The sequence below is a fragment of the Lathamus discolor genome, chromosome 13, assembly GCF_037157495.1.
Source record: "Lathamus discolor isolate bLatDis1 chromosome 13, bLatDis1.hap1, whole genome shotgun sequence".
Taxonomy (NCBI): Eukaryota; Metazoa; Chordata; class Aves; order Psittaciformes; family Psittacidae; genus Lathamus; species Lathamus discolor.
In genome coordinates this window covers 8904957-8920618 of record NC_088896.1, presented here as the reverse complement: position 1 = coordinate 8920618, position 15662 = coordinate 8904957, and the positions used below count along the sequence as shown (strand labels likewise).

Genomic DNA, 15662 nt, shown 5'->3' with positions numbered 1-15662 from the left:
CACTCCTCCGCCTCGCCGTCAGTCCGGTTTTCGCGCCGCGGCGCGGCGAGGGGCGGGGCTCGTGACGTCAGTTGGGCTGGGCGCGGGGCGCGAAGAGGGACCGCGTTCGTCGCGCCGCGGCCGCCCGGCTCGCTGTGGTAGCGCGCGCCTCGCTGGGCGCCATGTCACCGCCGGCCCCTCGCGGGCCGGGGCTGCCGCCGCCGCCGCCCGCCCCGCCCGCTCCCCGCCGCGCCCGCAGCTCCGCCCCGCGGGGCACGGCGCCCGGATGTGCGGCCCTTCCGGCGGCGAGGCCCGCCCGCCGTCCCGGCCCGCCCCGCCCCGCGGGGTGCCTCGCCGCCGTGGCTGCCCATGGAGGCCGACGCGGAGGCCGAGGTGCGGTTCCTCTTGCAAGAGGCTCGGGAGAGCATCGAGGCGGCGCGGAGTTACCGGCAGGAGCTGGAGCAGCGGCTGCGGGGGCTGCACCAGGCGCGGGAGCAGGTGGAGAGGCGGGACGGGACGGGACGGGGCCACCCTGGGGCTCTCCGGCAGTGCTCGCCGCCTGCGCCGCGGGGTGCTGGGCCCGGGGGGCTTCCGCGGTCAGCGAGCCTGCGGCGGGCAGCGCCGGGGCCGCTTCTCTGCCGGCGTGTTTATCCGTGTGTGCAGGGCGCCGGGGCTCGGCTCGGGCGTGTAGGGAAGGAGGAGGGCGGGGGCTGGGGCGGGTGGTGCTGTTTTAGGCCCCGCTTGTCGCCTCGGTGGGTGCTGCTGGCGGAGGGAGGACACGGGGATGGGCAGGTACAGAACGTGTCTTGAAGAAGCGGTGCGCGTGTTGCTGACCAGAGCCTGGCTTTATGGGGTCACAGGGAGGCGTCCTAGGCAAGAACAAGGCTGCTTTAAAGGAGCTGTTTTCTAAAGCAGTTGGGATGCTAGCCGATATTGTAAAGGGAGCACCACGCCTGTCTTCTTCACACATCTAAAGGACACCCGTCTAGGCAAGTTGCTCTAATCGGTCACTGCCCTGAACTGCTGTGCCCATGCACCAAGCCCCGCGGCTCACGTACTCTGTGGGTCACGTCTAAGTGCTGCCAGCATTCCAGGTTAGCTGGTTTTTCTGCAGCTGTGCACTGCAGCCACAGGAGGGTTTTCATTGGGACTGGTAACCCACCCACCCACCCCATGCTGGAGATGTGTGGTGAGATAGGCTAATGTGGGTAGGGAGATTGCAGGGAGCCAGTGGAGGGCTGGCTTCTCTGCTGAGACATCCTCCAAGTTTCTGTAGACTAGAGCCAATGCCTGGCTGTCTTCAGTTTCAGTTCTGCAAGGGGTAAATAAAAACCCCCAAAACTAAACTCAGAAGGTGTATTTGTGGTGACCTGATAATTTTTCTGAAGCATATTCCATTAGCATAGATATCTGCTATAAATCTGCCAGGGTAGTGTCCTGCTGCCGAGTGAATGTGTGCGATCGCTGCACATCAAATTAGTCATCTTGCAAACCACAAGCTACTTAAGAAAATGAATTGGTTGTGACTGTCTTTAATCCAAACCTTGTCATCTCGGAGTGTGTTCTGATAATCAAGATGCACTGGGAGGGAGCCAGTTTGCCTCTCTGCGGTGGCTGGGAGTGCTTATTTAGCTTACCTTGCTTTCCATTTAATCCTTGATGGAATTGCTTTGCTCGTGTGCATGTTTCCGTTTTCCCTCTTCCCATCCTCATGACCACGTGCTGTTTTGTCTGCAAAGAATCAGCCAGGCAACACATCCAAGAATTCCCGGTGTGCAGAAGTGCTGGATGTCCTTGACTGGGGTTCAGATAGTGGATGCTTTATTATTTGGGGGCTGGTGGGCTGATGTAATAGTAAAGGCGGCAAACTTCGCACTGCTCTGTGTGCTCAGGGACTTGCATTTCCTCTTCTGCGTAGCCAGTGCTATCTGTAAGCTTGCGGCTGGCTTGTTGGGTTTGTATGTGCATGCAGTGGAGGTAAAGGGCTCAGAGAAGTGCATGTTCTGTCTTCTTCCACCCCACCCCTTCATGAAGCTAAACACTTCCTTTTTTTCCTAAGCACTGAAATAACAAGAGAAGGGAAACCGAGCTGTGTGGCAGCTGCGGAGCTTCATGACTATTACTTGAAGAGGAAATTTGTTTTACCTAACCAGAGAGCTTCCTGTGTCGGTTGTCTGTACTTCTAAAGATCTAGAAATTACGTGTAAGGCCATGCGCATGTTGCAGCATTTCCCTGTGTCTGTGACTTAGAAGAGTTGTTCACTGGGAGATGTTTACTTCTGGCTGTTGCATCTTTAGCTCAGGGGTGTTCCTATGCATTTTCTGCCCTAAAAGTCAGATTCAGCAAGTTTGCAACCATTTTAATAGGCACTTGTAGAAATTTCTGTGGCCTGGCTCTTCCCGAATCAAACCACTCTTGGTGTGCACCCTGCCCTGTGACCCTGGAGCACAGACAAATCAAAGGTGGCTATTTGGAAAAGAAAATATAAAGAAAGCAGTATACAAGTGTATAAAAAGTCCAGTAAAGTGACAGGACCTGGAAGAAGTGCTTCTAGGTCTTCTACAAGCCTGGTGTCCTCTTCTTTCCAATGAAGATTACCTGCGTATGATGGCAGAGTGGGGTTTGAACAGGATTGCAGCAGTTTTGGAGGGTGGGAGGGTGAAGACCTACTTTGGACTTTTCTGACAAGAATAGTTCCTTGATTGAAGTGCACAGTTTGTGTTTGGCTTAGTTAATATGCTCTTCCCCTTGTCCAGGCTGGTTTCTTTGCCTCCTTCCCTGCTGTACATGTACTAAAAATGACTACACTGGTTTAACTGCCAATGGTCCTTTTTTAAAGCTGACTTCACACACAGCTTTTCTCCAGCAGATGCAGGTGGGGTTGTTCAGAAAAATAAAAGATGTGCGTGGCCTTTGCCTCTATCCTGAATCCTTCTTTCCTGTTAACCTGAATTTAGATCAGAGAAAGTGCAACATTGACCAGAGATGTACTTGAGCAACATTTTAATGATTTGAAAGGGACCCTGAAGAAGCTGTTGGATGAGCGCCTGATGTCACTGCTGCAGGAAGTGGATGCTATAGAACAAGAGAGCATCAAACCCTTGGATGAATGCCAGAAGCTAATAGAGCATGGGGTTAGTACGGCCGATGATCTGCTCCGGGAAGGTAAGGCAGCACCCAAGCAGTTATCTTTCCTGCTAAGTGTGATTATGTTCACAGTTGATGGGAAACATGAAGGATGAAATGGCTGCTGTATGGGGGAAAAAAGTCTCCAAAAAGTCTGAGGATGAGGCAGACAATAACGGACATGTGGAATATTCCTGTAAAGGCCAGTTTGTGCCTTACTGATGCTAAATACCTAGCCAGAAAAGAATGTCACTCTTGCCTGTTTTCCCCACACTGGAGAACCTACTGGGAGCATGTCTGAGCCATGAGTATGTTGGCAGTTTCCTTGCATTGTTCTCATGTCTCAACTTTAACTTTCTTTCAACATGATCTCAGTTTTGTGAACTAAAGGGCACTGAGCAGTCTCACATGAGGAGGAAATGTACCAGCTTCCACTCAGACATGGGCTCTGTGCTGGAAGAGCAGGTTGTGTGAGCTCTGTGCTCCTGTCCACTGCAGCAGTGGCAATATTTAAGAACCAATCTGGTTGTTTTCCTAGCACCACAACCTCTGGGACAGCTGAGAGTCACCTTGTTCTTGTTTTAAATGTCAAGTTACTGAATCACAGGGTGTTTGCCTGTGTTTTGTACGAGTTTCTATCAGATCTCATGAGAGCCTGACTAGCTGTGCACTTGTATCTCGTGGGTCACTGTTCCCTCTGTAGCGGTAGTGCTGCTAACTCATCAAACCGAGCAGGCATTGCGTCTGAGTCAGAGAGGAGTTAAGCCCCCATGGTTATTAAGCCTCCTGCTGCCAATTATGATGTGTGCTTTTCTTCAGAGATCTGTAGCATTTGTAATCCTCCATTTGGAAAAGGACTGAGCTTGCTTATGTTGTAAATTACCCTAAAGTCATCAGATAGAAGGGACCATAAATCTCTGTAAGCTGAAGTGTGGGACGCTACTTTATATGGAAAGCTTATGAAAAGACTTATATTTATCTCTACACTTTAATGCATGGATGATGCCCCTCGTTCTGACAATAGTCACATTTAAATTGTAGCAAACAGCGCAATGCTTGAAATGATTTTTTGCTTTTAAGCTCCTGCTATTGTATTTTCTGATGGGTGAAGGTGCTTTGCTTTTTTCTTCCTTTAAAGCAGGTGGAGGAGGGGATTAATAATCCTCTTTTCTGGCATCTGAGCCCAGTTCTGCTACCACATGAGACCTGAGGCAAATTGTTACATCTGTTATGGGTGTGTCTACAGGAAGCTTTGAGAGCTTCAAAAGTTGTTGGATAGGCTTTATATTGTTAACTATAATTGTGTTTTCTCGCTTAGAGTCTAGCAGAAGTGCTGAGAATGCTTCATGTGTAATTGGTTGTTCGTGTTAGAACTGGTTACTCTTTGAAGCAAAAAATGCCTGTCTTGGACGTTGCCTCATTAGGAATATTTTTATTCCAGGAGAGAGTGCGGTCCATGGAGATGTGGGACAGCAGAATGAGAAACTTTGCATCTTTACGAAAAAAGCTTTACATATTCAGCTAGATAGGTAAGATACTGACACACCGAGGTGATCTGAGGCAGTGGCGCACATGCCCTTCTTGTATAGGGGATCTTTTCTCCTTTGAAACAAAAGCCTTCTGCTCTGTTGCCTTAAAAGACTCATTTGAGGTGTTACTGTCCTGTTTGTTTCATAGACTTTGATGGGCCTGGCAATCACAGAATGGAGTAGTATTCAACCTCCATATGTTCTGTAGAAATATAGGCTGCTTATTTGTGAACGATTGAAACTGCTTCTTGTGGAACAGCCTGTATTTCAGAGTATTTACTGAGAAACAGTCTGGTTAGGGCTGAAACACAATGTTTTCTGAGTCTTTTCAGTTTGAAATGCACATGCCAATTTCTGCAGCTGTTCTCTCCTTGAAAATCTGCACAAACTCAAATGTATGGATGAAATATGAATTTGTAGCAGCAGGCCCCTTCCATTACAACAAACTTTCCTTTCTCAGCTTACCAGAAGTGCCCTCCTTGGTTGACGTGCCTTGTTTATCTGCCCAGTTGGATGACTGCCTTCTTACTATATTGAAAAATCAAATATTCAGACATGGAACTGTGGCGTCTCGCCCGCCTGTGCAGCTGGAGGAATTTGTTGAGAAGCCTGGAGGTATTTTAGTCCGATGGTGTAAGGTGGGTAAAATATCCTCAGTGAAAATCATTTGGAATTCAGTTTTGTTGAAAGATGCTGAAAAAGCCACTTTGATTCTGGATCCTCTACTGCCTTTGAAGGAATAATCAACTCCAGTGTGTAGTTAGAAACTTTAGAAGAGGTTTGTGCCTGCTTGGTAGGGACACTTGTATGTGAGACTCTTGCTGTTGGGCTCTACCTGCTCCTGTCTGTGGGCAGAAAGGGCTGACACACCAGTGCACCTCTCCCTCGCAGTCTGCTTCCGTGAGTGTGGTAAGTCGGGAAGGACAGCTGAAGGCACTGCTACCCCATGCTTAAGCAAGTGCCAGGTGCTGAACAAGCAGGAAACAGCTCCTTCGTATACCCTTGCCACTAAACAAACACCAGGGTGTGATCTATCTGTGATGATGATGTACAAACAAGGCCAAGAAATCCTGGTGTGTGTGTGTGTTTCTGACAGGAGATTCACAAGTAACCGTTTGTGCTGTGGAAGCAAGTGCTTTGTGTGGGAATAACAGCCAAACACTGTGGGTGAGACTGAACTTCTTTTGCTGGGGTGATGCTTTTGTTCCCTTTGAAGACTCTTTAGCAGACCCAGGATGAGGCTGAGCCTGTTATGTTTTTACCTCTATGCATGTTTGTGTTTTTAGGGTGGTTCAGTAGATAGAAAGAGAAAATATTTTAATACAGGCATGAGCCAGTCAAGTAGCATTTCTTTTCGACACCCGAAAATTATTTTTGGGTAAATCACTGCTGTGCTCTGATGTGGTTTGGTTGTTGTTGGACAGCTCTGCGCTCCTTGGCAGCATTGTACAAACTTGTTCTAGCAACAGCCAGCGGTTGGTCAGCCACCCTTATCTTGTGAAGGATGTGGACTGAGACTGTAAAGCCATAGGCATTGTTGTCACATGTGGTCTGATTTTCTGTGCTATAGAGGAGTTCCCTGAAGCTGGCCATGTCCATCGGAGAGTAGAGCTGTGGAGGGTTGGTTTTTTTGGGGGGAGGATATGGGGATGATAATCTCTTTGGACTTAAAGATACCAAAGAATTGGAAATGATTTCTTGGAACAGTTTATGAAGGCTAATAGTGGGTTTCCCTTGCTGTCAAAAACTGGCACTGAATTTCTTCTGCAAATTTGACTTCAGCTTTTGGCTGACGGATCTTGTTATATCGCTGCTAGATTGAAAAGCCTTCTGTTAAATACTACTTCTCTACATACTTTTAAACTATAATTGAATAATTCTTACAGTTCTCTTTGTATTAGTTGGTTGAGACTGATCCTGTTTTCTGTAAAACATGCTTTCTGCTCCTTAATACCTTGTGACCCTGAGTTGCCTTTGGCTTCCTGCAGCACTAGCCGAATATGTGCCACTTCGGGGGCAAAAGGAAAGAAAAGAGGGGGTCCTTTATTAATGCAATCAATGTTTCTGTAGGTGGATGAGGACTTCATACCGCAAGATTACCGCCTGCAGTATAGGAAGGGTACTGCCACTCACTTTGAAGATGTGTATGTTGGCTCGGAGACAGAGTTCGTGGTGCTGCACATTGACCCCAATGTTGATTACCAGTTCAGAGTCTGTGCCCGAAGAGATGGGCGGCAGGAGTGGAGCCCATGGAGTGTTCCTCAGATCGGCTCTACCACGCTAGTGCCCCATGGTACTATTTCCTTGCTGTCCATCTTAATCTAAAGCCTGTGTCATCAGTGCAGCACTCCTAAAGCTCTGTAGCTGCATGACTTAAGGAGCTGCTTTTTGTATAGTGGTGGGGTGTCCTTAGCTATTGTGTGTGTGTGTGAGGTATGATGAACTATCCTTTTATCCTACCATTTAACTTTTGCTTCCTAGTGTGAGGGATAGGTAGTGAGCCTTTGCAGCAGGTAGCTCATTGCTTAGCCTTGGAAAGCATCAGTGAGCCAGAAGCAAAGCATTTTCTTCTCTTTCTCTCTCACCCCTACCTAAGCATGTTTTGGTGACTGCAGTCTCACAACAAGCTTGTGTCCTGGAGAGATAAAAACCCGCATTTCGTCTTCACGCAGATTTGGGCAGTGGGTAATGAAGGTTTTCCTTTGCCTGCAATAAAGCTTCAGGGAGTGCAGCAAAGAGTGCATTTCTGCTGAACTCTGTGAGCTGGGAAATACTTTTTGTAATTGCAAATCATTTGAAAAAGAAATCTCTCCTTCAGAGGCAGCAAAATCAGCCCCTGTGCTTACCATAGCTTAAGCTTTGTATGGAGGGGTTGAGTGGACACTGTGACTGACTTGATTCTGCACAGACGGTAGGGAGTTGAGTTGAGGTTCATGCTTCTCATGCCTTTATTCTTTTCCCTGTTTTCTCCTTTGAAGAATGGACAACTGGTTTGGAGGGATACAGCCTGAGCAGTCGGAGAAATATCGCACTTCGAAATGATGCCCAGTCGTGTGGTGTGCTCTACTCCAAAGCTCCTACTTATTTCTGTGGGCAAACATTAACATTCAGGCAAGTACTTTCTGGGGAGCTGTTGTCTGGTGCATCTCCTGTGAGCTTACATCTGGAGTGTATGTAAACCTGAGTAATGATGTGTGTGTGAGTTTATATCAGCTCAGCCCTGGTCAAGGTAGCGTGTCTGTGTGAAGTCTGAACTTCCCTCTCTTTATACTTCCTGTCTCTTTAGGAAAACACCTGATGTTTTTGTAGGACCTACACCTATCTAAAACAGCAAGAAGTGAACACCAGAGGAATGGTAAAATATGGCCCATGCTGAGCATATCTGTGGAATGTTGAACTTCCTTGAGTTTTGAAGCAGCTGTTACTGGCTGGTCAGATGTCAGTGGAGGTTTGCCACTGGTTCTTTTTAACCTTGTGTCAGTGGGTACTTTCCTTCCCAGACTGTCCACAAGCTCTGAAGACTTTGAACTTAAAAACATTTTATGTGCTGTTGGGACAAATAAGGATGACAGTCTGTCACTGATGCCCTTAACATCTGAGGTAAATAGTGCTGATCAAACTACTGCTTGAAACTGGTATTAGAATATCCTGAGTGGAGAAGGGATATGCTGAAGTTCAATTTGACACAGAACGTGATTTAAAAACCTCAGCAGCTTTGCTGCCTGAGATGCTGCTGTTTAACGGGGTATGAGGAATGTCCTTGTGGATATGTTAGTTGTAATTACAGACCTCAGAGCCTCTGAAGCTCTATCCCATCTTTCTCTGGTTAAATAAAACTACTTGCTGTACAGTAGGCAACCCTCAAAGGCAATTTAAGGGGGCTGTTAATGGTATTTTTGTAACTTATTCCATGGTGGTTTATTTTTCCCTTCCTGGTAATGAATTATCTTGGGATGGTTGTAGTATGAGGGTGTATTCGGTTGCTTGTCCGAGATGGGATAAAAGGATCTAAAGTTTTTGTTTGAAATCTGTTGCTGGATTTGCCATCTCTTGGCTCAGAAATGCCTGTGAAATTAAAGGCAGAGCTTTGAGGTTTCCCTTGGTTCTGTTTCAGACCAATGCCTTTTATCTTTTTTTATTGGTAGCACATGTAAATCTTTTGGTAACGTGGACTCCTCTCGAAGAGGAGATTGTTTCAGGATGGCAGAGCAGTGAGAAGCACATGTCCACGAGAACTATAATGACACCATCTTGAGATTGAAGATGACCTCAAGTATTGGTTGTGTTCCTCGTCCAAGAGTAGCTTCTTGTTTGCAAGTGTGAAGTTTTGCAGTGCAGGGAGGTGTTTGGCTTTCTCCATCTGTTGAAGCAAAAGTGTATTCACAGGGGGATGAGTGGCTTTTCAGAGCAAACCAAACAAGCAAGGTTCATGTTACAGATGTTTGTAAAGCAGCTTTGTCTTCTTGTGTGTTCAGGACGTGGGCAGCTCATCAGTGAAAAGTGAAGCTGTGGTGAACACAATGCTTTGTATCTGCTTCTGAAAGATAGACTGCTTCAGTTGTCCTCTGACAGTGAGGCATTTGGACAAGTTGTAGGAAAACATAATTGCTTTAAGTCAAGGCTCATCCTGTTTCTTTGCAGCCTTCAGGGAGCTGCCCTTAGGAAAGGGAATGATTCTGCACAGTGACCTGCCCTGCAGCTCTCGCTGAAGCTTTTGCTTGTAGCGGGAGCCACGCTTATTCTGGCCAGGCTGGTGATCAGGATCATCCAGCAGCAGCCCTTGTGAAGATCACACTGACTCTGTCAGTAACCCACCCCAGCTCTGCTGAGAGCTAATGCAAAGGAAGTGTGTGATCACCCCCAGATTTACTTCTCTGTGCCCTGAGACAAACGGAAACTGGTGGTGGCTGAACTGGTTTGGGGTCTGTGTGCTGCAATGGCAGAGGCAAGGTTTTGCTCTGCACCATGGGAAGTGGTGAGAAGGGACTTGAACAGCGCAATGTTCTCCTGAGCATTGTTCTACCACACAGTGTGGATACAGATTGATGTGATAGAATTCCTACTTTTTAATGGGTTTATAATTATGCTTTTCTGGTCATTCTTATGACTGTACAACACTTATTTCCACCCCAAAACTCAAGAAAGGCTCGTTTAACTAGGGATGGAATGAATTAATGTTCATGTTAGGCACAAAGTTGACAGCTTGGTAGCTGCTTATGAAGCCTCCCCAGTAACTCAGGCAGAGTTTAAAATCTAGAGTAAAGTCCCAAAATGAATTTGAAATCTCCTTTAAAGTTGTTTTGGGCAAATGCTGTGGATCACTTCCAAAGTGAAAGCTTCTTGGATTTTCCTTTTTCCCAACTGCTTTTTAGTACAAGGCTTTTGCTATCCCAGTGACGTTCCCAGGAGACTGAAAAACCTAATGGAGTGCAAAAGTAAAACATGGTTCCAATTTTATCTTCCCTCTTTGCCTTGAAAGAGTTAACCCATTGTGTCCCAGCCTGCTGCCCAGTTTGATTTCCAGCTCTGAAATCTTCTGCTGAAGTTTTCCTTCATAACCACGATCGGCGCTGTTCTCTCAAGCTGTAATGAAATAACCAGTTCTACTTTCTAGAAAGGACCGTCTGAGTTTCCTGGGTTCACTCATCTCTCTGCTGTGATTTAGCACCTTTCAGAGACAGCAGTACAAGGGAAATGACTGAAACACAGAAGAGCCCTTTAGTGTACAAAGTGCAGCCCCGCTCCACTGCTAAGGCCCAAAGGGAGCTGCGTCCCAGGTCACTTGCACAGCTTGTGTTCAGAAATTCTTTCCCAGGACCAAAATCCGAAGTGCAGCTGTGCAGAAGCCAGGCTTGTAAATGTTCTTCTCGACGCTGGCTTTAGTACACAGTTGCTCCGAGCTGATTTATTAAACCCAACCAACAACAAAAACTTCCCAAACTCAGTAAGCCACCACCACCAGAACACATCAACCTTCCACCTTACCCCTTTGCAGCGGGGCTGAAACACCCCTGTTTCAGTCATGCTATTAAATACTTGCTGGAACAACAGCTGACTTACCCTAATATGTGATGCTGACCAGCAATCTGGTTTAGATGATGGAAGATTGCAGTTTTGTGCTTTTTGGTTGGTTAAGACAACTGGAAGTTGTTCCAGATGACTCTAAGCTGTGACAGTGGAGAATTTTATTAAACAGCAATGAAGGTTTGCAGGAAGCAGATTGATGTTTTGTGCAGGTTAATAGCAATGAGTGTTGCTCAGTGGAGCTGTTGGGAAAGCTGGTAGGACTTCAGTTCAATTGGTAGGACTTCATTGGTAGGTGGGTGAATCTGCTGAAAGCCCAGGAGCATGCACAGAGGTCTGGTGTGGGCAGGATCTGACTGTCTGGGTTTCATTGTATGTTTTGATTCAAAGTTTCAGGGTTTGACTTGACTTTTTGCTTGGTAGAATTGAAACTGTGGGACAGCCAGACAGACGAGACAGCCTGGGAGTGTGTGTGGAGCAGCAGAACGGCTGCGATTCCCTGCAGCGGGATAAAGCCGTGTGCATTAGCACAAACGGTGAGTGAATTGTGTAATGAAGAATGTGAGACTTTGTATTTCCCAAAACCTTGGCCCCTGGTTACTTACATCCCTGGATCACATATGAGCAGCTTCATCCAGCTTTTACATGCATATTGCTTGTGCAGTTAAAATCTTTGGTGAGATCTTGGATCAACTTTTCCTCCTTGCAGTTACTGAAACCTGTTTGATGTGGCAAAAAGGAACAGGGCAGGGTTATTTTCCTTTCCTACTTGCCTGCAAAAACCAGGGAGACACAGTATTACATGTTAGCACGTACACAAAGGGAGCAATAATGTTTGCTATCTGGACTGTTTCAGGGGCAGTGTTTGTAAATGGGAAAGAGATGACAAACCAACTGCCTGCTGTTACTTCTGGATCAACAGTGACGTTTGACATGGAAGTGGTGCACCTGGGGCCTTCCAGCAACGAGGGAGGAAACTTCAAGCTCCGGGTAACCATTAGCTCCAACAACAGAGAAGTGGTCTTTGACTGGGTACTTGATCAGTGCTGTGGTTCTTTGTACTTTGGATGTTCGTTTTCATACCCAGGCTGGAAAGTTTTAGTGTTCTAGCAGTGAGTAAAGGGATTTTTGTTCTTGCTATAATGTGTAATGTTAAAACCTGGGTTTCCAGTTGTTTGGCATCAACAAGCTGTTAACAAAACCCTGTCCTTATACTACTTGAACTCCATTATGTTGTACTTCCTACTGGATTCATTTAAGCAAGCAATTGTGAAACATTGGATTTGTTACTCTGGAAAAAGTTAGAAACAGGCATTTGTGTAGGCAGATTAATTTAAGCAGTGCACCAGCCCTTTCCCTTTTCTCCTCCAAACTTGATTTTTGTCAGTATTTCGTTGTACTCTAGTCTCAGGGTACGTGTGTTGTGTAGAATTAACTCTGCTTAATGCTGCTGTTCTGTGAAATAAGCCTGTAAACATTTAGGGGGTGAAGGGGTGGTAATGGACCAAAGTTTTATTTATACCACTCAAAACAAGCACAGTGTTTAGAGCAGCAATGTCCTGCTATGCTTTCTTGTGCATAAGGCTGCCTTAATTGTATGAAGGGACAGTGGGTTCTGCATGCAACAGCCCTTTCTTCCACGCACGGTACTGTTCATTCCTCCAGAGCAAGGACTTCTGAGCCATAATGTGTGTTTAAATATGTAGCCAGTCTGTTAATGTCTCACTTAAGTGCCTTATTCCCAGTTATTTCTTGAACTGTTGTTCACTTGGAATATATTTTTCTAGAGTAGTTCATGGTGATCAGCTTGATGTGGATGCTCGCTTCAGACTAGACCAATACCTAGTGTAGGAATGTTATCCTTATCTGCTCTCAAAGTCTTCCCTAGTTAAAGCTACCATCAGAGCCAGTCTTAGCAGTTCAGTACTGAGGCATGATGTGCAGATTGGCAGCTGTGATTCCTCACAGAGCCCCGCTAAGACTTGGAGACAACCTTCTTTCTATTGTCCAGCAACAGACTCGGTGGAAGTGCTGTTCTGATGTGCAGGATTCCTAGAAATCCCAGACAGCTGCCTGGGAGTAAATCGTGTTTGTGTGCAATAGTGCAGGTTGATGATCTGAGCTGCCCAGCAAGTTGGGAGTTCCTGCTGGAGATCCACCTTGGGAGGTAATGGAGATGGGTGCTGGGTGTGGGCTTCAGCCAGACCACGCTGTCACAGATCTAACTTGTAGCAGTCAGAATGGAACAGATGATGATAATTTACTCTCTCCTCTATGTAATAGGATGGAATAAGAAATTGTGATTGATGAATTGATTTTGAATTCAGAAGTTACATAAAGTTACCACTGTTTCCCCTAACAACTAAGATTTAGAATGAGTTTAGCAGAGAGCCTATTCCTTGTCAAAAGATTGCAGTACTACTGCATTTAAATCCTGTTTCCAAGTAACACTCACTGGGGGTCATCTTACCTCAAGTTCAATTAAAATTAAATATATTTTAGTAGGTTAGAATAGTGATATTTTTATACAACCTTAGACAATCACTCTGGCCTTTCAGTGTCACCACACTGCATTAGCTCTCCACACTAGCATAAAAAGCCTGAATTTGCATTGGATGAGCGTGCCCCATACTCATGTTGTCAGTACGGAAAGATCAGTCATCCTGCTGCATTTTTTCCCCAGGGGTACAAGAACTTCAGAATAGGGGTTGGTATTTATACCAGTTACAGGAAGACAAATAGTGAGTAGATCCAGACGGATGCAAAGAACTCACACAGGACAGAGTGAAGTTGGAATTTCCTTTAAGAGACAAAGTGAGGAAGACTGGGCACCTGCAGGTAAGATTATCCAGTGTTAGCAACAGAAAGCCTGCAGTATTATCAGTTCTTCAAGCTTAACTATTTCACTATTGGGAAGTACAATACCAGCTGAGCCTGTACTTTCAGAGGGAAGAGTTATCCTGTATTCAGCTACTTTTAAAATACAGTTCTTTTCCTGTAGCCAGTATCAAACAGTACCAGTCCTGTTCAGAGAGGGTCAGGCTGGCACTCCAGCTTGCAGCCAACCTAAATCCTGCTCCACTTATTAATGCTGGTAATTTCACTTCCTGCTGGTAATTTTACTTCAGGTGTCAGGTACTAGTTGTAACTTAGTACTTTTACCATGTGGAAGCTAAAAGAGTGAATATCTATACTTGGGAGGTACCAGCAGGTCAGGTACCTTTGGAGGAGCATCAGACTTGATTCTGCAGGATATTTACTTGCATATTAGAAAATAAAGCTTAAGCCTTGAATTCAGGTACTTCCAGAGGCGGTAACACTGTGACAGTTCATTCAGAATATACCTATGAAGCAGCCTGAGGTGACTGTGAAGGGCTGGAGGAGGCCCCTGCTGCTCCCCTGGGGAGCAGAGAATGGCAATTGAAAGTTTCTCTGACTTCAGTCTTTAGCTGTTGTGTGTTCACCAAGGGCAGCTGCCAATAGGAGCCGGTTTGTGGTTTCTCTTGGGGTTATTTGTTGTTGTTTAACATAGCACAAGCCTAACTGTCCAAACTGCAGATCAGGTACTGCTCAGCCACCCCTTAGTGCTGCACCTTTTAAACCTGCAAGGGGTGAAGTTTCAGGGCAAGAGACCCGAGTAATAAAGTACAAAGTATGTAAAGAAGCAGAAGAGGCTTGAATGAGAACAGGTGAGACTCTGTTCTTCCACAGCAGAGTTCAGCTAGACAGAAAACTTGCCCCTTCCTTTAGTTTTCCACCTCTAGCCCTTGGAGCCTTACAAGGAGCAGAGTGCTGTGTGTGAAATGCAGTCCTGAAAGGTGTTCTCTTAAGCTGGTGCAGTCACTTACCTCAACCAAGGATTCTGTGTCAAGTGAGAGTTGAGTTTTTTAAATAAAGTTTTATCCCTCAGTGGTGCGGGGTCTGGCTCATTATTTATGGGGTATAAACCTCAGCGTTGCTGCATTCTAATAGCATAAGCACATGGATGCTGGAGCACTGCAGGCAGCGTTAAGAGCGTCTGTCCCTCAGAAATCCCCCTTACTTTGTTCCAGGTTTTTCACTGTGCACTTCCCTTTACTTCCAGCTGCAGGTCAGCTCTTCACTGACAGTTGTTGCAGCACTAATTTGGCTTTTTTAAAATGAGCTTTTCCTCAACATTCCATCACAGCTGATTTTTCTCTTATTTTACTGTTCTATTACTTATATACTGTTTTAGATACATAGACACTTTTATTACTGCTCCTGTCTCCTGACTGTTGCATTAAATGGTGCAACTCTCATAAAATAGCAGGTTTTGGCCACTGTTACTGGGCAAGCAGCAGAGCTATTCAATCCCCTTTAGATAAAAATCAGTGTTGAACTAAGGCACAGTTCGGCTTTACCCACAGCCTCTGCCACTTTGGTCTCTCCTAAAAGAAAAATAACTTGTGAAACCATCCCGGTTTCTCTCATAAAGACACTATGCATATTAAGAACTTTCCTTCCTAAGGTACTTTCTCCTGCAGAGTGCACCTTCAGCTTAAACCCAGCAACCTGGTGGCAGCACTTACCAAGTTCATCCAGAGCTCTTGTGTCCTCAGCTGTCAGTCACACAGCATCAGATTTATAACCAGCAGGACACCTTCACTCGAGCACTGGTCAACGATGGCACCAAACTGCTCTGTGGACTGAGAAATACTTCACTTTGAACAACACTGCATGCTCAGAGGCAGAATTAAACTGCTGGTTTGGGGTGGGGGGGATGGTTTGGGGGTTAGTGGAGTACTCACAACAGTTCAAGCTGTCGGCAGCTGTCAGGCAGTGGATCTTTACCCCACCCTCCACTTAAGGACTACACTGGGGACACATTCAAAGCAACATACACTTAAGGTTAACAAATCCATCTAACAGTTTTGAATATCGTTATTTAATGCACTGAATTAAATATTCAAGTCAAATGTTAGGTTCCAACCCAGGGTTCACAGACCTGTTGTGTGAAGATGATCACCAAACACAGAACATCA

General features: G+C 46.0%; 1 protein-coding gene across 1 annotated transcript; it reads left to right on the top strand.

The window, feature by feature from the left end:
• The first annotated feature begins 265 nt into the window (after positions 1 to 265).
• Positions 266 to 14568, top strand: CRLF3 (cytokine receptor like factor 3). The gene is given in 9 exon segments (XM_065693588.1): positions 266 to 301; positions 304 to 477; positions 2938 to 3145; positions 4548 to 4635; positions 5096 to 5273; positions 6706 to 6928; positions 7614 to 7746; positions 11083 to 11195; positions 11516 to 14568. Coding segments are annotated over 9 exon segments (1407 nt in total). The 3' UTR covers positions 11770 to 14568.
• Positions 14569 to 15662: the final 1094 nt, after the last annotated feature.